Raw genomic sequence first — 26,913 nt, forward strand, 5'->3', positions numbered from 1 at the left:
GGGCCCTTTCAGACCTATCACTCCTGTTGGAGAAGCCAGGAGGAGGAAGGTCCAGATTGGGCCTTTGGGGCTGCCTCATGACCCTCACACCATCTCCTTAAATGGAAGATAGTGATCCTCTGGGCGGAGGTCATCTAGTCTGTAAAATGCCTGGAGCATGTTGGAAGAAAGGCCGTTCCTAAGTACAGAGTAGGTTAGAACTAGTTTAAAAAGAAAAAGAAAAAAAAGGTCTCCAGCTGGCAAAGTCCAAGTACATCAGATGTGGAGGCCTCAGGGTAAGGCTGAGTAAGGGAAGATACAAGACTGATTGTTTCCCATCTCTAGAGGTACCGAGAACACTGAACTTGTGGGAGCTAGATCATGAGCTATTGAGAACGCTCTTGCTTACCCATCCTAGACTATAGCCCACCTCGCTTCATCCTTCACATGGAAATGAGTTTGGGTTCCAGCATCCACCATCTTTCACATAGCCATGTGCTTCAGGGGAAGCTGTTGCCAAGTCCATCTTCACATGGCGACCCTGGTTGGTCTATAAGCCAATCATGATGGCCCCATTCCTCCTGGCAAGGCTTTGTTCAGGAATGAGATTGTGACCCAATTCTAACCAATTAAATGTGAGAGTGAAATCTGCTACAGACTTCTGGGAAAGTTTTCTTATTTCTAAAACAAAGAAAGGGGAACAAAGAGAAATCTTTCCTCTTTCTCTGGTCATTGCTGATGAGAATTAATGGCAGGAGCCATTTTGCTCACATGCCTGAGAATGAAGGTGACATCAAGGTGGCAGGATGGAAAGAATGAAGCATCCTAGGTTTCTCATGATGTTGTTAGGCCGGGGTCATACTGTAAATGTAGTCCACTCCAGACTTAGTGCGTGAACAAACATTTAATCATTGTTTCATTGTGTCTTATACATACTATGGCCAAAATCTTCCCAAGTTCAATTTACGGGGCCCCAAGGCCAGGTTTTACATATTCTGTGTCCAATCATTTTGGCTTTTGTCCCCAGTTCTGGGCAGTGAACACCACAAACAGTGTGAATCGAGGCCATAGCTCTAGAAAAATCCAGTTGGGATATATTATATCACAGATAAAACCCTCAGACCACAGGCCCCTGAGGCCTGCACAGTACAAAGTGGTTGCTCCTCCTGTCCTGTTCTGCTTGAGAAAACAAAGCTTCTACCCAATGTCTGTCCTTCTCAACTGACTTGGAGGAGGGGTGTGGTCAGAGAAACTTAAGCAAATGAGCTACACCAGAGCAAAGAGTCTGCTCTGGGCTCAAGGATGTACAAGAATGATGCATCTGGACTTAGTTTACACTGAACATTATTTGGTTAATTCCCAAGGCAGCTAGTAAGTAGTGTGAAAGTATAAAGTGTTAAGTATGTGAGGTAACATGTAAAGTGGATGGACACAGCTCTCTACTGTCTCCCTTATTTTTTATGGTCTCTTGACTAAAATTTGGGGTCATGGCAACCTAACAGGAGTGAGACACCTGCTGCTCAGAGCTGCATAAAGCTGTGAGTACACTGCTGGTACATCCCAGGCCTGGAAGCCCCCAAAAAGGATATGCACTCCAGATAATTCAAGAACTCTGTCACTGAGGAAGTCACCCACCCCGTCCTCAAATCTGGATTCTGGACTTCAAAAATCTTATGTGACAGCACCAGGCAATCTTTCCTCTTCTGTGCCTGCCTTGCAAAGGAGTTTTCTGGGGATGTCTACTGAGGGGTCTCCAACCACAGCCAGCACAGAGGGTGCATTGCTGCCTACCTCTCGCTCCAGCACTCACCAGCTGTCTAGACTCACAGGTTACCTCAACTCACTAAGAACCGGTTTCCCCATTTTGGTTTCTCCATAAAGTGTGAGCTCCACAATGGCATGGTGTTTTACTGTTTTATTCACTGATATGTCCTGGGTGCCTAAAACAGGGCACAGCACATAGCAGTCACTTAATAAATATGTGATGAATAAAATAACCTTTAATGTGGAAGTAAGAGAATCTATCTCACAGGTTGTTCAAATATTGAATGAGATAGTGTGCAAAACATTGGCTCAGTGCCCGGAACCTAGTAAGTGCTAAATAAATGGTAGTTGTTATTATTATCATTATTATTATTATTATTATTATTATTATTATTCAAACCTTGTCTTTGCTCTACCAAACAGGTGCATTGTTCCACCTGACCCAGTAACTGGTAGTTCAAAGTCCATAGGGGAAGCATCTGAGTCACTCCTGTGTGCCCCCCATGGAGACACAGATAGAAGTAGTGTTTAAGAATTCATTTTTATTTTTTATTTCTTTAAGATTTTATTTATCTATTAATGAGAGAGAGAGAGCGGCAGAGACACAGGCAGAGGGAAAAACAGGCTCCACGGAAGGAGCCCGACGTGGGACTCGATCCCAGGTCTCCAGGATTAGGCCCTAGGCCCAAGGCGGCGCTAAACCACTGAGCCACCGGGCTGCCCTAAGAATTCATTTTTAAACGTCAGATCTCCTCCTCTTCTTCTACATCTCCTTACCTCAGTCAATGTTATGCTTTTTGTCCAATAAGCTTTTTCTCACCCATGTGATTCCTCTCTCCTACCCTCCACTTGCTAGTCATCACCAAGTTTCTGATCTCTCTGGGGGTGTCTCCCCCAGCCACCCTCACTGAGCAGACCCGCTATACCCACACTAGGCTGGAGCCCATCTCCTGCCTCACTCCCCCTCTGCCATTCCCATGTCTGTACTTCTAGCAGATTCCTCTTCCAACCACTCTTCTCCCAAATTGCATGCTCTCTGATTCCCTGCAAAATCAAGTCCCATTGATTAGCAATGTTATTAGTGAGGCTTTCAACTTGGCCCAAAAGTATTTTTCTAGCCTCTTCTCTTGCCATATTCCTCTCTTTACCATCACCACCATCCTCCAACATTCACAGAGTCACACTTCTCTACATTCCTTCAAAGGGATCCTTTTGTCTGAAACATCCTTTTCCTTCACCTTTGACTATGTTATTGATACTCAACTGGAAGCAAGTTTGCACCCATTTGGAACACTTGGCAGCTCTAGAGACACTTTTGGTTGTCACACAGGGGTAGAGGAAGTTCTGGCACCAAGTGGGTAGAAGCCAGGGATACTGCTGAACATCCTGTAATACCCGAGACAGCCTCTCACAACAAAGGATTAACCGGCCTCAAAGTCAATAGTGTGGAGAGATCTTGGTCATGCAGATACTGCCCATACTTCAGGACCTACCCAATTGCCATGAAGCTTCCCTGTGAGGGTCTAAAATGGAACCCTCCCCTCTAACTTCATTGGACCTTTGGTAACACCATCAGTGCTCTCTCTCTCACCTTTCCAAAACCATAGGCCCATTCACCAGCCTTCAGTTTCTCTTCTGGCCTAGAGGAAATGTCCCAAATGTACTTATGTCAAATCACAGCCAGACAGGATCCACTATGGAAAATGGTATAGAGGTTCCCCACAAAATTAAAAATAGAACTATCATGGCACCTGAGTGGCTCAGTCGGTTAGATTTCAACTCAGGTCATGATCTCAGGGTCATGGGATTGAGTACCACATTGGGCTCTGTGCTCAGCGTGGAGTCTGCTCCCCACCCCCACCTGCCAGCTCATGCTCTCTCTTTCCTCTAAAATAAAAAAATAAATAAAATCTTAAAAAAAAAAAATCTACCATAAGATCCAGCAATTTAATTTCTGGGTATTTATCCAAAGAAAATGAAAACACTAACTTGAAAATATACCTGCACCTCCATGTTCACAAAGTATTATTCACAATAGCCAAGTCATGGACACAACTCTAATAGTCCAATGACCAACAAAAGAAATTTAAAAATGTGAGATAGATAGGTATAATTCAGTCATAAAAAAGAATGGAATCTTGCCATTTTTAACATAGATGGACCTTGAGGGCATTATGCTAATTGAAATAAGTCAGACAGAGAAAGACAAATCACCTATATATGAAATCTAAATGAAACAATACAAACAAACAAAAATCTAGCTCCTAGATATAGGGAACAGATTGGTGGTTGCCAAAGGTGGGGATGGGGAGTGAGATGGTGAAGAGGATCACGAGGTACAAACTTCCACTTACAAAATAAATAAGTCATAGGGATGTAATATACAGCATAGTGAGTATAGTTAATAATACCGTTTTGCACACTTGAAGGTGGCTAAAGAGAATGGATCACTTTTTAAGTAGGCTCTACGCCCAGCACTGAGCCCAACACAGGGCTTGAACTCACAACCAGAGCTGAGATCAAGAGTCAGATGCTTAACAAACTGAGCCACCCAGGCACCTACTCTAAAGAGAGTAGCTCTTAAAAGTTCTCCTTACAAGAAAAAGTATTTTGTAATGATGTATGGTGACAGATGTTGACTAGATTAATTATGGGGATGAATTAGCAATATATGCAAATATGGAATCATTATGTTGTACACCAGCAACCAATATAATCTTTTATGTCAATCATGCCTCAGTAAAAAAAAAAAAAAAAAAGAGGTGCCTACAGTATTTGTATTTGTTACAATGTTTTGTGAGATTATGAGGATATAAGAATAAAGCTCTGTTAACAGTTTTTTAAAAATCACAGCCAGAAAAGATAGTTTTAGACTGACATGGGTCAAAATTCATTGAAACTCCAGTTTTACCTCCCAAAGCCAGTATTTCCACTTACTATTTGATTCTGCTTCATGTTCATGGTTCACAAGTTTTTTTTTTTTTAAATATTTTTTTTTATTTATTTATGATAGTCACACACACACAGAGAGAGAGAGAGAGAGAGAGAGGCAGAGACACAGGCAGAGGGAGAAGCAGGCTCCATGCACCGGGAGCCTGACGTGGGATTCGATCCCGGGTCTCCAGGATCGCGCCCTGGGCCAAAGGCAGGCGCCAAACCGCTGCGCCACCCAGGGATCCCCACAAGTTTGTCTTTATACAAGGAAGCAACTGTCCATCCCTCAGCCCATGGGGCAAACATAACTCCTGATCAAAGCAGGTTTTTTTTTTTTTTAAAGATTTTATTTATTTATTTGAGACAGAGTGAGAGATAGAATGAGTACAGAGGGAGAGGGAGAAGCAGATTCCCTGCTAAGTGAAGAGACTGACACAGAACTCAATCCCAGGACCCTAAGATTATGACCTGAACCAAAGCAGACATTTAATCAACTGAGTCACCCAGGCACCCTGCAAAGCAGGGTTTTGATAGGTGTTTAGTGAATGTTAAATGTCATTCAACAAATCTTGACTATATGGTCTGTTTCTAGCTTCTGCAGAAAAGGTTCTTCGTTGGGACGCCTGAGTAGCTCAGCGGTTGAGCATCTATCTGCCTTTGGCTTGGGGCATGATCCTGGAGTTCTGGGATCCAGTCCCGCATTGGCTTCCTGCATGGAGGCTACTTCTCCCTCTGCCGGTGTCTCTGCCTCTCTCTCTCTCTCTCTCTCTCTCTCTGTCTGTCTCTCATGAATAAATAAATAAAATCTTAAAAAGAGAGAGAGAGAGAAAAGAAAAGATTCTTCCTGAGTGGCTTTGTTTTTATCTTTTCTTCGTCTAAATCAACCTGTCAGTTATATCCCCCAGGATATCACATGGGGAAGAATGAATAATTTCTCAGGTGCCTTTTCTTATTTTAAAGAAGAGAATGTAGGACAGCCAGTTCCACTCCTATTTCCGAGGTAAGGCCAACTTCAGAGTTAACACATCCACTTCCCTGACTCCCTACCTTTGCAGGACCAGATGGACAGGATATCTTTGAGAAACACCCAAAAAGTTAAAGAACAGAGTGTTTCTAAAAGAGCCCACTTATTTTTAAATTGATGCCAAGTCATAACCCGTAAAGTCTCGCCAAAAAATATGAGGTTGAAATAAGACATCCCAATAATTTCCTCTAGATGACAATAATAGGACCGTCCTCAGTAAGGTGGCTTTAGGCTTTGAGACTCTAATTCCTGGGCATGCCCTCAGCCTCCGCTCCCTTCTCGATGGCAGGTACAATCTGCTTCTCTCCTTGGAGTTGTCATGTTGGTGTTGGCATGATAGTTTGGCATCCTCCCTTGCCCCCATTCCTCCTTCTGCTACGAATCAGGGAGCAGAATGCTCTCAGGAAGCCATTAAGAGACAATTTACTTGACTACAAAACAGGCTTTTCAGAGTACATGATATTTACTGATAAGCAAATTATAAATACCATTGACCATTGAAGAATACAGGTTTCAACTGCACAGGTCTGCTTATACACGGATTTCTCACAGTCCAGTCCAGTACTGTAAATGTATCTTCTCTTCCTTATGATTTTCTTAATAACATTTTCTCTTCTCTAGCTCAGATTACAGTATATAATACATACAAGATACAAAATACATGCTTGTCAACTGGTTAGGTTTTCGGTGAGGCTTCCCATCACCAGTTAGTTATCAGTAGTTAAGTTTTAGGGGAGTCAGAAGGTATATGCAGATTTTTTTTAAGGTGTATACAGAATCTGACAGTGCAGAGATTGACTCCCCTATCGCCTACATTGTTCAAGGGCCAACTGTAGTGTCCTCAGGTTACTCGCCAGTCCTCACCCTGCGTGGGCCCACCCAGCAGGTGAGATCCTGGCCCAAGCTGCTTGCTCCTGACCTGGCTGTCTAGGCCTTGGCTTTTTAGGCTTCAACCCAGGCTTTCTCCCTGGGTTCCAAACAAAACCTCCTTCCAGACCCAAATTGGAGACCCCAAAATGACAATTCCTTGCTCTCCTGGATTCCATTCTATCTGCCCCCAAACAAGCCCCAATTCTCTCTGCCTCACTGACAGGCTGAGCGTAATGAATGATGCTATAAGTCATCCCTTTGCCTTCTCTCTAGGCCCAGGGCACTTAAACTAGGCTTCAGGTTAAGAGAATGAAGGTGTGTCCATATAACCTTAGAGAGAGAGTCTCTTGCTTGCGTCAGAGCCTAAAAACCACTCTGCTCTGGGCTCAACCGTCTCCCGGCATCTATCAATTGCTATGCTTTTTATCATTCGGTGTGATTCCAATCCTTGCTTTTAATCAGCCTGCTTTTCCCCAAACTTTTTTTCTTTATCAGACTTCTGAGTCCACCGCATTCCTCCTCACCTCGCCCTGCCCTCTCCCAGTCCATCAATTGTCTGACCTTGGCAACCCTCTTCCAGTTCATTACAAAATCATCTCCCACACCACATTTCCATAGCACATCCACAAAGTAACCTTTGTCTTGAACAGGAAGGGAAACGATTACACTGTACATAATTGGGGCAAGTCTATTCCTTGTAATCTTCCATCTCTATAGAAAAGTCGACTCTTAACTTTACATCAGTTTCTTATTGTAGGCAATCAACCCAGATATTTCGGGAGAGCAAAAGAATTTTTTTTCTTTATTTCCAGATTGATTTTCCAGTATCCAGAAAGGTGGCATAGAAAAGGCACTGGACTTAGAACCATAAGGCTTGTGTTGGATGCAAGCTCTGCCACTTACCAGCTGTGTGGCATTGGGAAAGACGCTCATATCTTCTATAGCTCAATTCTCTCTGCCTCTCTCTGCACAGTTTACCCATGTGCGAAAGGGGAAGATAACACCTACCTTGTTCACTTAACGGGGATCTGGGGGTGACTTGCGTTACCCGTGAGTACCCGGCCCTGGGCTTAATCCGTGATTAGCCCATGGCTCTCCACGGGCAAACTCAAATGAGGAACAGCTCTGAATCTGGAGATTTCCCTTTGCCACAGAGTAGCTGAGTAATCATAAGCCAGTAATTACCTTCATCTCTCAGGGATTTCTTAACCTCTGAAATGAAAATAATGTCGCCTACCCTGCTTACCTTATGTAGGACATTTTGATCTGAAATTGCTTTGTAAACTGAGGCACACCACACAGTGTTAGAGTGATGTGTCTCCTTCTCAGGGCAGATTGAGTTGGGGAATTGTACAGATTCTCCCATCTGCCACACACCCCCCAGCTTTCTTTGGTTACTATATTCCCCGCCCCCCCCGCCCCCCCCCCCACTGCAGAAGATCAAACAAGATCTCTACTGGCTCCTGCCCCTGGGAAAGTAGGACAAGATTCTAGCAGCCTGGAGGCAGTTGGGCCTGAAATTAAACCCGGAGGCACTCTCAGGACTTAAAGATGCCAGATCATCAGCCTTCCATAGCTTGGGCCTAAGTGACAACTGAGCTCCTTAAAGTCTCCCAGAGAAATTTACCGAGAGTAAAGATAATTCATACCATACTGTTTTATCCAGCATTTGTAGCAAACTGTTGTAAAAATAGAAATAATGCAATATAATGCAGTATAAACATAATGTAAACTAAAGTAACGCAAATATAAAAAGGAAAACTAATCATTGACTTAAAACTTCTTTTTTTTTTACCTCAATGATGTGTTTAACCACCCGGGGTCTTCATCAACACAGGTGTGTTCTTCTGTCACCCCCCTCCCCCCAGGCCCTGGAGCTGCTAAGATACAGCGTTTCACCCAGAAAGCTAAGGGTGAGCACAGAGTCGGCCCCATCCCCAGGAGACAAGCAACCAGGTTCAATAATAAGCCGTAACAACTGCCTTCAGGAATGTTTTCTTCTGAGCAGAAAAACAAAAAACAAAAAAGCTCCTTGTAACTCCCCAGGACTCCTCCCAGGTCCCAGACTCTGACCCGGCTCTGCGAATGTCTGAGTCCCAGCAAGTTCCGGAACCGTCTCTGGGCACGTTCTCTGAGGGAAGCAGCCCGACTTCTGCCCTCCCTTTATTTGGTCCAAATAGACCAAGCCTCAGATGTCGCTGGAAAGTGCAGGAAGGGGTGGGAGGAGGGAGGGATCATGTTTTGTTGTCTGATAACCGTGAATTTTCCTTGTTTCATCTGGCTTTCAACTTTCATCAAAACAAGTTGTTTACCAAGATTAATGTTGGGTATAATAAAGGCCCTGAATAGTTCTACCTGTGGCTCCCGACACGCCACAATGCTGTGCTCAGATTACGCTCCCCGTTTGCATCGGGGCAGCTTCAGTGGGTTATTGTGAGCTGCTTTCTGTTGATTTCAAGCTAGATGCCACAGAACCAGATTAGTGAAAACCACAGATGTTAGAAATTGCAATTTAGCCTCAAAAGATGAATGAAGAAGAAATGCTTTGATCTGTGATTCAGAGCCAGCCGAGCTGCAGTATTTACAGAAAAATATGTCTTTGGGGGAATAGAGAGAGACAGAGACAGAGAGACAGAGATCGAAACATAGAAAAGAGCTTCGGGGTATTGAAAAACATATTTCCTCAAATTACAGATGACCTAAGTGAATATGAGGGCTCAGGCAGAGAGTGCAGGGCTTTTCCTGCAATTTCATCAAGGCTGTAAGGGTTGATCCTGCGGGGATTTACACGTAGGACATCTGCTCTGATAAAACATTACAGCACCAAATGCAATTCATGTGTGTGATGCAGGGCTACAGGGAGACAAATGGCTCCATGCTGCATGGAGGTCCTGTTGCAGTTTTTTTTTCTCCCTTGCCTTGGGCCCTGATAGATGTCTTGTGGCTGCTGCAAGGCCCAGAGCCATTCCCCTCCGCTCTGTGTCCACTGCCTCCCTGCCCTTCTCCCAGTGCAGGGCACACAGCCCTTGGGGACTCTGAGGACCACGACCTCACCCCTAATTGTTTCTCCTTCTGCCCTTCCCCCCCTTTCTTGCTCCCTCTGTCTCCCAAATAAATAAATAAAATCTGAGAGAAAGAAGAAAGAAAGAAAGAAAGAAAGAAAGAAAGAAAGAAAGAAAGAAAGAAAGAAAGAAAGAAGAAAGAAAGAGAAAGAAAGAAAGAAAGAAGAAAGAAAGAAAGAAAGAAAGAAAGAAAGAAAGAAAGAAAGAAAGAGAAAGAAAGAAAGAGCCTAGTTCTCTCCCATCCAGCTTCCTGCTTCTGCTACTGATGAAGTAAGGAATGTCGAGGTCCTTTTAGCATTTCCCTCCCTGGGGTGGAAGGATGCAGAAAAACATGGCATCAGCTAGAATGTCAAACTGTGTGTCTTTTATAATTATTCCTGCTGAGATTCACTGAGTGTTTACTGTGTGCCAGCCCCTACTTACATCCACTTATCATCTCCATTATTCAGAAGAGGAAATGAAGATTCAGAGCTATGTCAAGGTCACCCACCCAGGCAGCACTACGAGAGTGCACAGTCCCAGGTCTTGAATCTGTTACCAGTGGATTTCAACACTTGGTGTGTCTCTGCACCATCTGCGGTGCGGGTGAGTAATGCAAACAGCTGGGCCTCACCCCTGGACTCCTTGCAGCACCGCTTGGTCCAGTCCTCCAGTTTTCTCCCATTTCTCACCCTGAAAGCATTCCCTTGCCCTTCATGTAGCTTATATATTGGGTGATGTTCCTCCCAGGATGTGCCCTCTGGACTCTTGGTGTATTCCTTGAAAGGCTGCTCTAGAGAGCCTTTCATTACTGTCTGCTCCTCCTTCGCCTGAATTCCCACACCTGGGCCTCCCAGACTCCCACATCCCTCTCTCCCTCTCCTCCACCCACCCTCAAACAACTGCACTTTGATCTTGGGTCTCCTGTGCATTTTGCCTGCCCTCCTGCACTTTTACTAAAATAGATGTCATGGTTTTGTAAACACCAGTGTATACGGACACTCGTTCTGACAGTATTCTTACCTAGTTTATTTATGGGGGGGGGGGGTGCTCAGCTGAAGGGAATGCGTACCAGAGTATATCTCCTTCTGCTCGTCTCCTATGCACCTAGCAGACTCCTGAGGCAACTTCTGTCTGCCGAGCGCCATGCCGGGTGCTGCCAACACGGAGCTGAATGAGACACAGCCCCTGACCTCAAGAGCTTACAGTCTAGATCCCATCTAGAGGAAGAGGAGAATACCACCTCCCCTTCTTCCCAAGTCTGTCCTTCATTCATTTGCTCACTCTGCAGATACATATCAAGTACCTGCCATTCTGCCAGGGAACTTTTAGGAACTAAGAATAGGGGCTTGGTTATCCAGGATGAAAGGGGGGGGGGGGAGATTCAGCAGAGGCTTATCCCACAATGTAGCTGTGGAAACCACTGGAAGATTTACCACCTGCCCACATGAGTCTCGATAAGACTCCCTGAGGACCTTGGAGCTGGCTCCCAAAGGATTCAACTGCTAGGTTACAAATGGAGAAGGGAAGAGCATGCAGGGAAGGACGGGGCAAAGGTAGAGAGACATGAAAGCAGGCTGTGTTTGAAGAATGCATATTGACTTCTGTGACTCTAGGTGGGGCATGTGAAGGAAAGGATAGGAAAGGAAGGTTGGCAAGGGCCAAAGCATGAAGGCCTTCCCTTTCTGCTGAGCCTGACAGCACTGCTTCTCAGCCTCCCTTCACTAATGCGGGCTGCTGTTGCTACATCCTGTATGCCTGGGGCTCTGGGGCTCTCCCCCGTCACCTCTTACCCTGTATATCACTTGTCCATTCCCGTGACCACGGCCATGGCTACCTCTCAAGGATTCTTCTGTTTATACAGCGACCTTAGTCGCCCGCTTGCCCCAGGACCTCTGTGAGTCGTCAGCCCACCACACAGACCACTAATCACTATTGCAGAAAGAACTCTCAAGGCCCAAATGCTATACAAGTATTTAATTATGGGCACACAGTTTAATTACTTAGTCCGGCTTTGTATGACTTAATTTATAAATATAATTTACAGTTCCCTCGTTTCTTTCTCAAGCCATTTAGCTCATTAATAGTGCTGACTATAAGAGCTCTTCAGTCCTATCTTGCTGGGCTCCAGGCCAGTGGTGTTCCGGGATGAGGGGGAGGGGGCAGGGATGGTGAGAGAATTCTGGCCCTACAAGAAGCATTTTTTTCACCAGTGTTGTTAAGAGTTTTCAATGCGTGGTGATAGAAGAAGAAGGAGGAGGAAGAGGAGAAGGAAGAGGAGGACTTGAACTTGTCGTTGATTTTCTTATTGTTTTTAAATTCCATAAAGCCAATATCACCCTCCCCACTGCCTATACCCAGGACAGACTATTTCCCCATGCCTCTGTTCCCGGCACAACCTTCAGTTCCACATTGAAACCAGCTCTCTACAACAACTTAGTGTTGGGGGTTGGTCCCCTTAGGCCTCCCCAAGGAGCATTTGTTCATTCAACCATTATTTTATTTAGTACCTATTTTTGTGCAAGTCATTGTTGGCAATGAAGTGAAAAGCTGGGGTAAAGTATAATATAATAATTAACAGTTAGTGCACACTCACTATGCACCAGGCTCTGTGCTAAACTTTTGCAAACATCACAATGAATTTTCAGAACAACCTGCAAACAACACTCAGGTTGTTTGAAACAACCTGGCTACACATTGACTCCATGTGGTTGCTGGGTCCCACCCTCTACAGTTTTAGGTTTCCCTGCTTTGGGGTATGACCCAACAAGCATTAGGATATTAAAGAAAACAAAATGAAAACGACTTCAGGCAATTATAATGTGCAGCTATGTTTGAGAACCACTGATTTAAGTAAATTTCCTAATATTCCACAGGACGAGCAGGGAAAGCAGGCAGGCTGGCCAGGTGGCCACTGGAGCCCTACTATGTGCTGGAATAAACACTAACCCCTTTCACTACCAAGGATACAACAGATGGTGGCATATGCCATAAAAAAGATAAAGCACTATTACAGTTCGGAGAACAATGGATGCAGGGAATTCTTCATGAGAGAGGTAACTTATGGGTTATTCTTTTAAAGAATTTGCAGATTATGCAGAAATAATCCAAAGGGTAAGGCAGGACTTCCAAGCAGAAAGAACCATATGAGCAAAAGTGCGTAGGTTAGAAAATATGGTGACTGTATAAGGAACAAGGAACAGACACTGTGCGCTGACACAGTTGAGGGAAATTAGGCAGGAAAGATAAGTCTGGGACAGATTGTGAAGGACAATGCTTCCCAAACCATTTCAGGTTGAGGCACATGTGGAATACTGATCGTGTATGTAACATATACCAGAGTCAATGATGAGGCTGTCAGCATCAGTCTTAGTGTGTTTTCACTGCTATAACAAAATACCACAGACCTGGTGGCTAACAGACAACAGAAATTGGTTTCTCACAGTTCTGGAGGCTGGGAAGTCCAAGGTCAGGGCTCCGGTGAGATCCTGTTTCCTCATAAATGGCCATTTTCTCACTGTAACCTCACATGGCTGAAGGAGCCTGAGATCTCTCTAGTGCCTCTTTTGTAGGGGCACTAATCCCATTCATGAGGGCTCTACCCTCATGACCTAATCATTTCTTACAGGCCCCACCTCCAAATACCGTGACACTAGGAAACAGGTTTCAACACATGAATGTTGGTGGGACACAATCCTCAGTCCATAGCACCAACTCAACGTATTTGGCACATCCACTGGGGAGCTTTGGGATAAGGCCTTGATATGACCCAAGAAGTTTAAACTTTACTCTATGGCTAATGGGAAGATGATGAAGATTTTATACTGGAGTGGAGAGGCATAGGGAGCCATGTCTTAAATACAAACCTAGGCATTTTTACGCTGACTTCCTAAAACCAAAGCCTTGACTCAAATTTTCTACTGAGCACTACTAATAAAATACTTTTGTGATGTATCATTAGCTACATAGGTAGTGTTTTTCCTTCTGTTGAAGGGTTTTTTGGCTCTTCAATAAGAGGAGTTATGTCACACTCCTTTGTTGTTGTGTTGTTGTTGTTGTTGTTTTTGCTAATTCCAGTGTCTAGCACAGAGCTTAGCACACAGGAGGTGTACAATTAGAAACCACCTTTGAATCACTCATTTAAAAGCCATTCTACATGTAGCCATTGACTCCAGGGTCAAGGAACAAAAAATGGTGTGAATAGGTGCACATTAGAAAGGGAAAGAGAGGGGTACCTGGGTGGCTCAGTTGGTTGAGCATCTGCCTTCAGCTCAGGTCATGATCTCTGGGTTCTGAGATGGAGCCCCCTGTAGGGTTTCCCCACTCAGAAAAGAATCTGCTTCTCTCTCTCTCTCTCTGCCCATACCCTGACTCAGTATTCTCTCATTCTGTCTCAAATAAATACATAAAATCTTTTAAAAAAAAGAGAGAGAGAAAGAAAAAGGGAAAGGAAGGAAGGAAGGGAGGAAGGGAGGAAGGGAGGAAGGGAAGGAAAGAGAAGAGAAAGAGAAAGAGAAAGAAAGAGAAAGAGAAAGAGAAAGAGAAAGAGAAAGAGAAAGAGAAAGAGAAAGAGAAAGAAAGAGAAAGAGAAAGAGAATGGATGTCAGAGCCAGAGGGCCATGAGTATAGCCATGATGTCTGTACAGCATGGAGGCTGGGGCAGACAGAACTACTTTCCAGGGGTAGTTTCCCTCCCCTAGCCTCCACTTGTCTTGCGCAATGGGAACAATAAAAGCCACCTAGCAGGAGTGTTGTGAAATAAACATAAGCAGTGCATGCAAAGACCTGGTGTGCTGCTGGCACTCAGAAATGTCCACTGGCCCCAATTTCCTTGACCACATTTAATTTTCCAGTGCTTCAAATCAAATAATGAGGATCACATTAGTGGTTCAAATTTGTATGAATTATGTTGTCCTTCCAAATATCCATTCTATTGGATATGTGGTGGGGGCAGGGCAGCTGGCACAGAGAAGTCTGAAGCTTCTGCTATTTATTACCTTTAGTTAGCTAGGTGGGAATCATCATACCTACTGTTTATTGAGAACTGACGATGTTTCAGGTCCAATACAAAGCTTTTTCTGTATGTTATCTCATTTCATTTCATTTCCATCTTTGCAATAAGCCTAAACAGGGGTTGCCTGGCAGCTGAGAATAGTTTGTACATTTTTAAAAGTTTGTTAAAAAAAAAAAAAAAAAAAAAGACCCAGGAAAGAATAAGCAACAAAGACTTCATGTGTAAAAAAAAAAAAAAAAAGACTACATGTGGTGCAAAGTCTAAAATATTTACTATCTGGTCCTTTAGAGAACAAGTTTGCCCATCACTGGCCTATAAGATAGGTACCATCACTATGGCCACTTTATAGATGAGCAAACCAAGTGAAGTAATTACCCAAGATCACACATATAGTAGTAAGTGGCAAGTCTTGGTCCAGGTCTAATTCTATTGCAGGTCTTAAAACCAGCTTTATTGATTTAAACTAAATTTTAAAAACATAGCCGTTCCCTTTAACCTAAACATGAACTTGACCCATCCATAGCTTTTCCTCAAGGATCTCCGATTTGCCTTCTCAGTTGCCTACATCCCTAAACATGCTCCATCTTGCCTTTTCTTGTGTTTTTTGTCTTTTAAGGGGCTGAAACTTGTATCAGTTTCCTCTCTCATACTCCCCACAGGGTTGCCAAAGGGCCAAGGACTGTGAGCAGAGTTACAGTTCTCCATGGTAGAGCCTGAAGAGAAAGAAAGAAAGAAAGAAAGAAAGAAAGAAAGAAAGAAAGAAAGAGAGAGAAAGAGAGAGAGAGAGACAGAGAGAAGGAAGGAAGGAAGGAAGGAAGGAAGGAAGGAAGGAAGGAAGGAAGGAAGGTACCCCCCAAGAAAGAAAGAACGACAGAAGAATGAAAGAAAGAAGGAAAGAAGAAAAGAAAGAAAGAAAGAAGAAAGAAGAAAAGAAGACCGAAAGAAAGAAAGAAAGACATACGGCCACTTTCCTTGTCCTCATGAGGCAGGACTTACGGCCGGAAGGAAGGCATCCGGAACGAAGAAGAACAGAAGAACGAAAGGAAAGAAAGAAAGAAAAGAAAGAAAGAAAGGAAGAAAGAAAGAAAGAAGAAAGAAAGAAGAAAGAAAGAAAGAAAGAAAGAAAGAAAGAAAGAAAGAAAGAAAGAAAGAAAGAAAGGCAATTTCTTGTCCTCAGGGAGTCTGGATTCCAGCTTGTGGGGGTTGGGGGGGTGTAGACAACTAGGGTTTCCTTCCAAAGGAAAACCAGAGGTTTCCACATAAGCACAAATCTGAACAGCCTTGTTGTCACTCTGTCTGGGTTTTGGGGGGAAAGACACCTAGAAACCACACTGCTCCAAGCTCCAGCAGCTCACCAGCTGAGAAGAGCAGCTGCTCCTGTTTCATCTATTCCATATTCAGCAGGGGGATTAGTTTAAGGTTCTGACCCTGAGAGAATCATGCCTACAGTAAGCGCTCTGTTATCCTGTCCAGCTGGGGAGCGAGGTGCCCTTCTTTGTCAAATGTGCTGGTTCATGGAGAGTTAGCTGCCGTGTATGCCATCAGCAGGCGACGTTATTCAAAGGCTCAGAACGCGTAAAATACACTTTGTACTAAAACTATCCAGAACATCGTTCCATCTTCCATAGATGTTTCAGCAGGCATGGTGCCTTGGGGACATTGTCAAAAAAAGAAGAGTGTACAGGAAATGAAATCCACATTTATTGAGTCCTATGCTACTAACAGTGAGCTGAAGCCTTAAATAAATATGCCATTTAATCCTGATGGTTGTCCAATGTTTATCTCCACTTTGCAGAAGAAAAACATTGAGGCCTGAGGTGGGTTCACTCATTCATACACTATTTAAATGCCTTCTTTTGACCTCAGCACTGGGACTAACTGTCCCTGCCCTCACAAAGCTTCTATTCTCATAAGGGGGCCTCAACTGAACAACCGCAAGCAATTAATCAATGATGGGGGGGCCATAAGTCACAGAGAACAGGTGAGGATATTCTGGAAACTTATCACAGAGGGAGCTGACACCATCTGAGGATCCAAGACTTCCCTAAGGAAGTAAAACTGAAGCTGAGATCCAAGGCGTTGATCAGGGGAGGGATACAATGGAATATTACTCAGCCATCAAAAGATGAAACCTTACATTTGCAACAATGTGGAAAGAACTAGAGGATATTATCCTTATTTATTATGCTAAGCAAAATAAGTCGATCAGAAAAAGACAATTCTATGATTTCACTCCTATGTGGAATTTAAGAAAAAAAACAGAGGACCATAGGGGAAGGGAGGGGAAAATAAAATAAGATAAAATCAGAGGATACTAACCATAAGAAACTCTTAACTCTAGGAAACAAAACGTGGGTCGCTGGAGGAGAGGTGGATGGGGGTTGGGGTGACTGGGTGAGGGGCATTAAGGAGGGCATTCATTACATTACATCTAATGAGCACTGGGTGTTATATGCAATGATGAATCACTGAACTCTACCTCTGAAACTAATAATACTTATCTGCTAATTAGTTGAATTTAAATAAAATAAAACTTTTTTTTTTTTAAAAAAAGGAGAGGGGCAAGTGAGCACTCCTAGCACATGGAGCCCCATGGCCATTCCAAGAACTGAATACATGCTGGGCAGCTAGGGCAGAGAGTGAGGAGCGGAGACTACCACAAGGTGAAGCTGGCAAGATTAGTACAGTCTAGAGCCACCAGGCCCTCCTCAGAAGCCAAGCAAAGATGTTGGACTTTATTCCAGGAAGTCACAGACAATGCAAGCCAAGGAGAGATATGGTATTCCTGCAGAAGATCAAACTCTTAGAAGTAAGTAGCAAGCAAGAGTTGAAGTGCAAATTCAGCTCTAAAGTCCATGTTTTTTCCTTTGTCCCCAGCACATTTTTTTAATTAAAAAAAGAAATTAAAAAGCCTGCAGGTATGATCAAGTGATAGGATCTTTCAGTTGACAGAAAGGAAGTCTGATATTAGAAGGAAAGCCCTGGTTTAGGAGACAGAAATCTTGGGTTCAGTTCTGTGCAGCCCATTCCTAGTCAGATGGCATGGCTGCCTTTTAACCACAGACTTCACCTCTAAAAGGGAGAGTTAGACTATGTGTTTCACGAGTTATCCCATGTAAAACAAAGCCACTTAGAACCCACAGTAAGTGCTCACTAAGTCTTAGCTGTTGTGTCTATCTGCCTCTTTGAGCTTTAATATTTTATGACTCAGCATAAATTCTGGAACTCTGACCTGAACTTTCTCAAATCCCTCCCTGCCCAGGCACAAACATCAGTCTTGGTCATTTCTAGAGTAAGTGGTAAAATTCTTCTTCTGACATGATCCTAGAATTCTCCAGTAACACTTAGGAATTCTTGTCTTCCTGGGTTTTATAACTCACTTAAATGTTTGCGTAAGTGATTCGCCCCTCTTACAGGATTTACCCACATAACCCACAGGCAGAAATTTAATTATGATTCTGACTTGCTGTTATAATACTGGCAGAGCTTTCACGGGTTAAGTGATAATTAAGATTTAAATTCCCCTGGGGTCAGGCAACTTTTAAAGAGATCTTCTCCTTCTCCCATCCCATATTGTAGCAAAGGTAATTTGGCCTTTGAAATACAGGATGATACTAAACAAGAAATTATTTTGCACCCATTCTACCTGCTTTCATTTGGTTCCTTGATTTAGTGACAATACATTTCACATGCATGTTGTGTCCCTACAGTCTACTTATAAAGGTTGGGAGGAGCTAGGAGGACTATTCTTGGAGATTATAGCAAATATTTAGTCCTTGCCACTTCTTTTATGACTATCCTTCCCCCATCACTTAGCAAGTTTTTGAGTCCACTCCTTTCTCTGCCCAGCTGGTATGTGCCTTCTTTGGGAATGCAAACTCATTTTAATATTAGTCTCAGCAAGGAATAATTAGGAACGCAAATCTGCTGCAAGAAAACAATACAATTCATTCGAAAGCCAAGATTCAATGACTTTTGCATTATCTGTTGTTGGGTTTCTTTTTACATCCTCATCACTCCCCAGTCCAGTAATTGAAAGCTATCTGTATATTTAAGTAGGCTGCTGAAATTGGCCTGTTAATATACTTTCCCAGGCAAACTTGGTTGTTTTGCAAGAATAGAAACAGGATAGTTCACCTCTCTTTTGCAAACTTAATAGAGGAGGAGGAGGAGGTTCCTTCTAGATTCTTCCTGTGACAGATGCAAGAATAGAACTCACTATACACTGGAGCTGAGTCACACACCAAGGGGAAGGGTATTTTTTATACTGGGTACTATTTCCTATTTTCCATAATAATCTTTTCTCAAGCTTTATCCTCATGCTTAGTTATCTGCCCTCTCCTTCAGCAGATTCATTTTGTCTCGAGACCAGTTTGCCTTACCCTTTTGTCCACACTGCAAGGCCAAAACAAAAAATAACCACTCACCCCTGAATTGCCAACTTTTTGCCGTTAGATGCCTTCATACTCTACAAAAGTAATTATGTCAAATGCTCTTTTCTATAACTACTTGTGTATTTCCGTGGGCATGTGCAAATGTGTAGGTTACCAAAACCTAAAATCAAAAAAGAGTTTATAACACATCAGAGTCAGAGAGTCACGCCCTGCCTGGGCATTATTTCTGACAGAGGACCTTTGGCCCACTTCTCATTATACAAGGCCATTGTGGTAAGAAGGTTAACAAAATCCTGCATTGATTTCATTCCTGTCTTTCCAGCCTCCTCTGACACCACTCCCTTGCTGCATTCTCTGTGCTCCAGCCATATTAGCATAATCAATGCCTTGAAATTCATGTTCCTTGCCTCTTCCAGACCTTCACACATACTTTCACTCTACCTGGCATCGTCTTCTACCTTATCACCCAACTATTTATTCCTTATTCCTTCAGGTCTCAAGTTAATTGTCACTTCCTGCGAAACTTGGCTGTGGACCTGGATCTACGTACAGTTGTATAGATTTTAACTCTTTCTTCAGGCAAGAGTATCCTGGGCCCTGGGGGATGGGGAAAAGTGGAAGTGGGCTTTAAGGGATCATCCAAAGATCTCCAATATCCCCATCTATGGCACTTCCAAACAAACTGATCCCCCAGACTCCAAACTGCTAATATCCTCCCTTTGCCATTTTATACAAAACCTTAATAATTTTAAATTCTAAATTCCTCATGCACAAGGTCTATTTTACTTTTAAACTGCTACAAAGCCTAGAACTGGAGTAAATATATAAGAAATACCCAATAAATATCATTAATTAATTACCTATTGACATACCCTTGGAATGACTCCCACATGAATCGTTTAGCAACATGGTGAAATGCCCACAAGATTGTAAACTGCATAAGGAGAGAGACTTTGTCTATCATTATCAGCATTTTGCCAAGTCCCGACATAATGCCTGACACACCATGAGCATTCAAATATTTATAGAGTAAATGTGTGAATGAATGTTGATATAAAGGTGATAGTGAACACAGGTCTTGTCCAGAGAGAACTTCTAGACAGTGAGAAGAGACTTACACTTATATTCTCCTCTCTTCTCCCCAACCCTTGTCTTCACTGAACATTATTTACACTTCTTTCTTGATTTCTTCTTAGAGATATCTTGAAATGGAGTTGTCACTGTTTTCTGGGATGGCCTGTAAGGAAAAAGGATAATCTTAGCAAAAACACATAAACAGGAATCTTCCTTTGAACAGCTTCAGAAAATACCACTCAGTGATGAGTGAGATGACTAATTTACTCCACCAGGCTTCACAGAGGTAGAGTTAAAAAAAAAAAAAAATCTTTTCAGGGGCACCTGGGTGGTTCAGTTGGTTGAGTGTCTGACTCTTGGTTTAGCTCAGGTCACAATCTTGGGGTCCTGGGATTGAGCCCTGCACTCAGAAGGGGGTCTGCTTCCCTCCGTCTCCCTCACTCTCTGCCTCTCCTCCACAAGCTCATGCCCTTTCTCTCTGTGTCTCTAAAATAAAATAATTTTTAAAGAAACAAACATCCTTTCAGCATACGGCCTTTTTTCATGACATACAACCAATGACAAGCATTACAAATCATAAGAGCAAAATCTGCAATTTAACATAAGCCAACCATAGTTCATTCTGTGTTGAGTATTTGAGATAAAAAGTAACAATGAACAAGACTGGAATTGAGAGAGAGAGAACCTCAACAACTCTCAAACCACATGGTAATTGCTATGTCAGAGGGATGGACGGAGTGGTCAGGGAATAATGAAGATGGAGCAATGAATTCTGTCTCAGGGCACGGAGGGAAACTCCACAGAGGAAGTGGTCATGGAACTCGTCCTTCAGGATGGCAGGATTTTGCAGGTAAAAGAAGTGAGATGAGCATTCCAAGTGCAGAGAACAGCATGAAGGCATCGAGCATGCAGTGTGTTCATGATTAAGGCAGCTTGGCTAAGACAGCTTTCCAACAATTTTAGCACCAAAGGGTTTCATTCGCCCCTAATGAAAATGGTTGTAGCTTTAGCATTCACCAATTGAGAAAGCACATCACAGCAAAATCTACAACACGTTTAGTAAAGCTCTTGAACAAGTGTGTGTTTTATCAATCACGACAGCATCTATATGCAGTCATAAAAAAGTAGCACGTGATGGCAGACCTAGACTTCACATCTACCTTCTCTTCCTCTGGCAGTCCCACTGAAACTATGATGGAGGACTGTTGCCAAAGCAGAATATATGACCTTACTAGAAAAACCTCCTGCTGTGATTTTCAGAGCTTAAGAGAGAAGACCAGAGTTTTCGGTAGCTCTTTGACAACCCCTACACACAAGTAGTAATGCAGGGTGAGGGCCGGGTGGGGTGGGGGATAGGTAGCAGAGCTGTGGAAGGGGGACAGAAGTACAGAAGGAATGGCAACTCTGTCCAGGAGGGAAATATAGTCTTCCCAAGTGCTCTATTGCCAAAGTAAAGTCATCCTCCTTTGCAAATGCAGGGGTCCCTCAGCTGCCTTCTGGAAGGAATCCTGCTTACAAAGCGCCCAGAGGCAGTCCTTTAATCCAAAGATCTCCATAGCTGCATAAAAATCATATTCATCAGCCTAACCCTCTCCCACAAAGATAACCTGGGAATTCTCAACAGACATTGGAAGAAAACCCACTAACCCCAGAGAAAACAGAAGTAATCCAGGGAATAGAAAAGAGCTTTTTAAAAAAAAATTTTTTTAAACAAGAATCCTCAAAAAGTCAAGGTTTTACATATATTAAACAAGAGCAAGGTGCTATATAAAAAGGAGTAATCTGCCAAAACCAGAGAATAGTTCTTAGAAATTAAAAATGACAAGAAATTCAATAAGTGGCCTGGAATAATATACTAAATACAGCATGCGAGAAACTGGTTACTCAGAAAACAAAGACAAAGAGGGTTCTCAAAATGTGTATCGATGAAATAAAAAATATGCAAAATAAGGGAAAAAATCAGAAATGAGGAGAAAGGGGAGTATGAGCAAGCACTGAGGTGATGTTCATTTCCTAATCTTTCATAATAAAGAGTCAATAATTGGGGATCCCTGGGTGGCTCAGTGGTTTAGCACCTGCCTTTGGCCCAGGGCGTGATCATGGAGACCCGGGATCGAGTCCCACATCAGGCTCCCGGCATGGAGCCTGCTTCTCCCTCTGCCTGTGTCTCTGCCACCCCCACCCCTTCTGTGTGTGTGTGTCTATCATGAATGAATAAAAAAAATAAAAAATAAAAAAGAGTCAATAATTCCCTACTGCTGATAATAACAAGAACAAGAGGCTTAAATAAATGATTTAAGGTCATATAACCATATGACCTTAAACTAAAAATACAGCCTGCCAGGATGCCTGGGTGGCTCAGCAGTTAAGCATCTGACTCGGGTTGTGATCCTGGGGTCCTGGGATCAAGTTCCACATCGGGCTCCCTGCAGGGAGCTTGCTTCTCCCTCTGCCTGTGTCTCTGCCTCTCTCTCTCTCTCTCTCTTTTTGTCTCTCATGAATAAATAAATAAAATCTTTAAAAAAATACAGCCTATTGATCACAATTGCCTCTAGCACATGAGACAGAAGAGTTCCTTTTGTGAACTCGCGTTATCTTTGTAAAAAGAAAAAATTACTACCTAGGGCTATATTACTTCTACTATTTTTCACAAAAGTATCCTTAAAAACAAGAATGCATTGGTTAAACTGGGATACCACTCCCATCTCCTCTAAGTATATTCTCTGCCAACGTGGAGGTCCTTTGAAACAAAAGGTAGCCCCAGAAGGAATAGTATATTCCATTTATTTACTCATTTGATCATTCAACACACATGAAGTGAATGCCTGCTATTTTTCAGGGGCTGTTCTGGGTCTCCAGACAAAGCAGGGAATAAGCAAGAAAAATTCTTGCCCTCCCAGCACTTACATTCTTCCTTTAGCGCAATAATGCCAGGGTTATTATTGTAAAATTAATAAGTTTAATGTCATTTTAACAGAAGAAAGTGTTTCTGAGATGAGAACAGGCTATGTTATCTTCAGAATAAAACAAACAAAAAAACCAAACACTTCACAAGCATGAGATGCATTTACCAAGTGGAACCCACTGCACCCCCACCCCATGCCCCAATTCTACTCCAAAAAGAGATCTTCTCAAGAGAGGGTGAGATGGGCCACCAGATGTGAAGAATTTCAAGAGGAGAGCTTTGGGAAGAGAACAAGATGAGGGAGGTCAAGTCAGAGAATGAGGGAAAGCAAAGTAGCTTAGTATGATGCTTGAGAGCAAGTTAGCCCCAACATCCATGCTGCTCAGGGATGCTCAATGGAATCTTGAGTAAAAGAAATGTGTGTCCCTCCCTCAGAGTTTGCTGAGGTTTATTTCCAGAGAAGACTGACATGAGGACCCTCAAACACAAGCATGATCTCTGAACCAGAGGCTAGTTTGTAGGTTAACAGAGAGAAGACCAATACCCCAAGCTTGAGAGCACATCACTAACAGGACAGTTCCCTGATCTTTCCATCGCTGGGTCTCCTGAGACCTATCCTTCTCCATTTACAACATGACCACAAAAGAAGGGCACCTCCTCCATAAGGTAATATTTATAGCTCCTACCAGCAGATGGGAAGGGAGTAGAGGGGATGGTCATACAAGAAACTAGATTCAATATAGGCAAAATTAAGAAATTCCATTTTTCTCTGAAAACCCAGAAAGAAGAGTGAGTTAAGTTTTGTGAACTTACAACATATGCTTAAGGCACATTAGTTATTCAGGCTATAGATTTCTGGATGTACATATGGTTTTTCTGATCTTCTGAAATAATTCCATAGGACCCAGGAGTACACAAGTTGGAAACACTGGGGCTAGTATAAAGGGTGCTTGTTGGGGGTGGGGAGTGAGAAATGGGGCCAGGGAGGCATATTTTGCAAAATACTTCTTGTGCCATACCAAAAATTCAGAGGAGGGCCAAGAGATGTAAAAGAAGAAAAGAGTAAGGGAAAAGAAGGTTTCTAAGGAAGGGAGTGATATAATCAGATCTGGGTCTTGGAAAGATGATTCTGGCAGTATCTGAATAGTGAATTTGAAGAGAGATTTGCAGATGGGGAGCACAGCTAGGAGGCTACTGTATTATTCAGACAAGAGGTGCCCTAAACTAAGGCAATGACTGTGGGGAAAGGTCACTTCTCGAACACTACTTCACATCTCTCTTACCCCGTCCTTTACTTTTACCACTGCTGTGGTCACCATTTCTACACAGACTTCAGCCAGCCCCAGGCAAGTGCCAGCTAAGAGTGTATCTCCCCTGGCCACAGGCCTGGTACCCCATGCTTCCCAACCAGAGTCTTCCTCAACGCCGCTGGGTAAAGCCCCCAGGAAAGTACTCTGTGGTCTTCCGTGCACACACACCCCAGAAATAGGAGAACATTAATGCCCATGAAGCCCTGTTGAATGATGGTGGACAGGAGTCTCCCTCAAGGACAGTTCTGTCTTCATGAGGCTCCTCAAAAGATCTTGCCGGATCAAGGATCCGAGGCAGTGGCTTGAGCTGGCTCCTGCCCCTTGGGTCACTCCCAAATACACCGCTGCACGTTGGCCTTGCCTCTGGCGTCGTGTTTGGTGAGACCCAGGCTAAGGCAGGTAGTTGCGGCACCTGATGGCTCGAGCGACCTCGAGCTCCAGGAAAGGAGAGAGACGGCTGAAGAGCGCAAACTGAGGAAAGGGCCTCACCTAGAAACTGCAGGAATTTCACACTGTGGATGCCGCCTGCTAAAGGAGCTCCATCGCAGCCACGCCTGGCTTCAGCTTTCCTGGAGAACAGCAGGGCGGCCTGGGGCTCGGCGGCTCGGCGGCTCGGCGGCTCGGCGGCGGGCAGGCCAGGCCGGGCCAGGCCGGGCCGGGCAGCGCTCCCAAGGCGGTTGAGGGGCAGGGAGCGTGCGCCGCCGGGGTCTGGTTCTGGGCACGCAGCCCCCCGGGTCGGTCCCCACGGGAGCCCGCCTCGTCTCGCTCTCGGCTTGCGCCTCCGGGTGGATGCCGATGGCACCCCGGGGAAGGACAGCTCACCGCTGTTCCGGGCCTCGTAGCCCACAGAGCGTGCACCGCCCCTTTGCTCATCACGCCCAGCTCCTCCCGCGCCGCATACCGGAGCTGGGAGCCCCGGGGGTCGCCTTCCTCCGTGTCCTCACACTCGTCCGCGGCAGTCTCGATGTCGCTGCCGGTGGACGCAAAAATGGCGGCGCCGCTCGCCTCCAGCTGTTTGCAGACGCGGACGCCGTCGCCAGCCGTCGCTGTCCGCCGCGTGCACGTGGACCCCGGAGTCCCGCAGGCACTTCAGGCAGCGGTGGCGGGCGGCGCGGGCGGCGCGGGCGGCGCTGTGCGGGGCGGATCCCTTCGGCGTTGGGCTGGCGAGGGTCTTCCCCCTCACAGAGGATCCTTGGCACCAGGTCGAAGCCCTTCCAGAGAAGCATCGAGGAGCAGCGCCAGCGGCCCGTGCCCTGGGCCCGCGTTCCGAGTTCGGTTTCTTCAGGTTGGTCCGTTTGGCCGGAGAGGCTCCTCGGAGACGGCCGCAGCCCCCTCATGGGTGACGGAGCTGGCGTGTGTTGGGCGGTCTGACGTGGCTGTGTCCGTTGCCAACACGCACCTACAAGCACACGCCGGCCTGCTCAGAGCCCTCTGCCCGTTCTCGTTCTCACAGGGCGACAATCTGGCTGTGGCGTGTGTGTGAGCACCTGGCTCCACAGAGCTCCGACTTCCTTAAGACTGTTGGCCTTCTTCTTTCATTTCCATGTTGTCCTGACCTCTTTCCTCCCCCTCACTCCATTCCCTTTTGCCCTTCATGTCTTTCCTTTTTACTCACATCACACACTCCATATTCATTTTCTGAGGTAAAATTGTAACTGAGCCACATTTTCATAGAGATGACAAAGAAGTACATTTTTGTTAAAGACAAGAAAGCAAGAGTAAAGATGATCCATCATTTCGCAGGGTGATTTGCTAGCACCTTCCCATTATTTTGCTTTTGCTAAGGGCTGCTACCTAGGTCCTTGAGGACGGCAACCACAACTTGGCTTGCTTCTGCCCCCACTGGGTATGGAGGAGGTCTCTGCACAGGTGGCATGTGGAGGCAGCCTGGACCCTCCTTCCTCAGAGGCCTGGGCAGTATTGCCTTGGAGTGGGGGAGGGGGCTGCAGCAGCGGAACATCTTCCTCTTAGTGAGCCGAGTTGCAATGAGACACTATTTCACATTGTAAAGCCACAGTCACAAAAATATGAATATGGATCCATGACCATCCAGCAAATGCTTCTTGAGCAATACTTCCTCATTCTGCCTACTTAAACTCATTGGAGGACGATCGCAGACATATTTGGTCATGCAGAGAACCCAGACCCCAGGACTCAGAGTAAAACAAATGAAAGTAGAGGCCAGTGTCCTCCAAGTGTAATTCCCTGTGCCCCCACACATGGTGACGAAACTCCACCACCGCTCCAACCCAGCCCCCACTGCAGCCCACCCCTTCCTCTCGCCTATCTAGTTTACAGACATCCAGTCCCTTTCGTATAATCTACAGAGCACACGCCAAAAGAAATTACTATGTTAAGAACCATACTTCAAAAAAAAAATCCTGTCTTTGAAGCAACCTCTACTTTTTCATTTCCTTCTGTGTCAGACACCACCTCTGAGATCTGCCCCTTTTCATTGATGTCAGCAGGAACTGACCTCTTGTCGAGCTATCCTGGATCCCTTCTGTCAGTTCGCCTTTGACCAGAAATACCTCTATAAGCAAAGAGGGAATGAGAGCATTTATCTCTTTTAAAAAATTCCATGTTCTGTGTTCAAGGTCAGTT

The 26,913-nt window shown here is 44.5% G+C and overlaps 1 protein-coding gene across 28 annotated transcripts in view; it reads right to left on the minus strand.

The window, feature by feature from the left end:
* Positions 1–26,228, minus strand: part of LOC102156326 (serine/arginine repetitive matrix protein 1-like) — a 77,098-nt gene extending 50,870 nt beyond the window's left edge. For 4 of the 28 annotated variants that reach the window (XM_038568263.1, XM_038568261.1, XM_038568264.1 and 1 more), the window contains exons 1-2: positions 25,211–26,228; positions 20,139–20,257 (exon numbers count right to left, since the gene is read on the minus strand). In XM_038568263.1, coding sequence (XP_038424191.1) covers positions 20,238–20,257; positions 25,211–25,646 — 456 coding nt within the window. In that variant the 5' untranslated portion in view covers positions 25,647–26,228 and the 3' untranslated portion in view covers positions 20,139–20,237. The other 24 variants (XR_005375433.1, XR_005375432.1, XR_005375456.1 and 21 more) reach the window with 22 other exon arrangements.
* Between the last annotated feature and the right edge of the window lie 685 nt (positions 26,229–26,913).

This window comes from Canis lupus, chromosome 21 (assembly GCF_011100685.1).
Source record: "Canis lupus familiaris isolate Mischka breed German Shepherd chromosome 21, alternate assembly UU_Cfam_GSD_1.0, whole genome shotgun sequence".
In the NCBI taxonomy this organism is placed as follows: domain Eukaryota; kingdom Metazoa; phylum Chordata; class Mammalia; order Carnivora; family Canidae; genus Canis; species Canis lupus.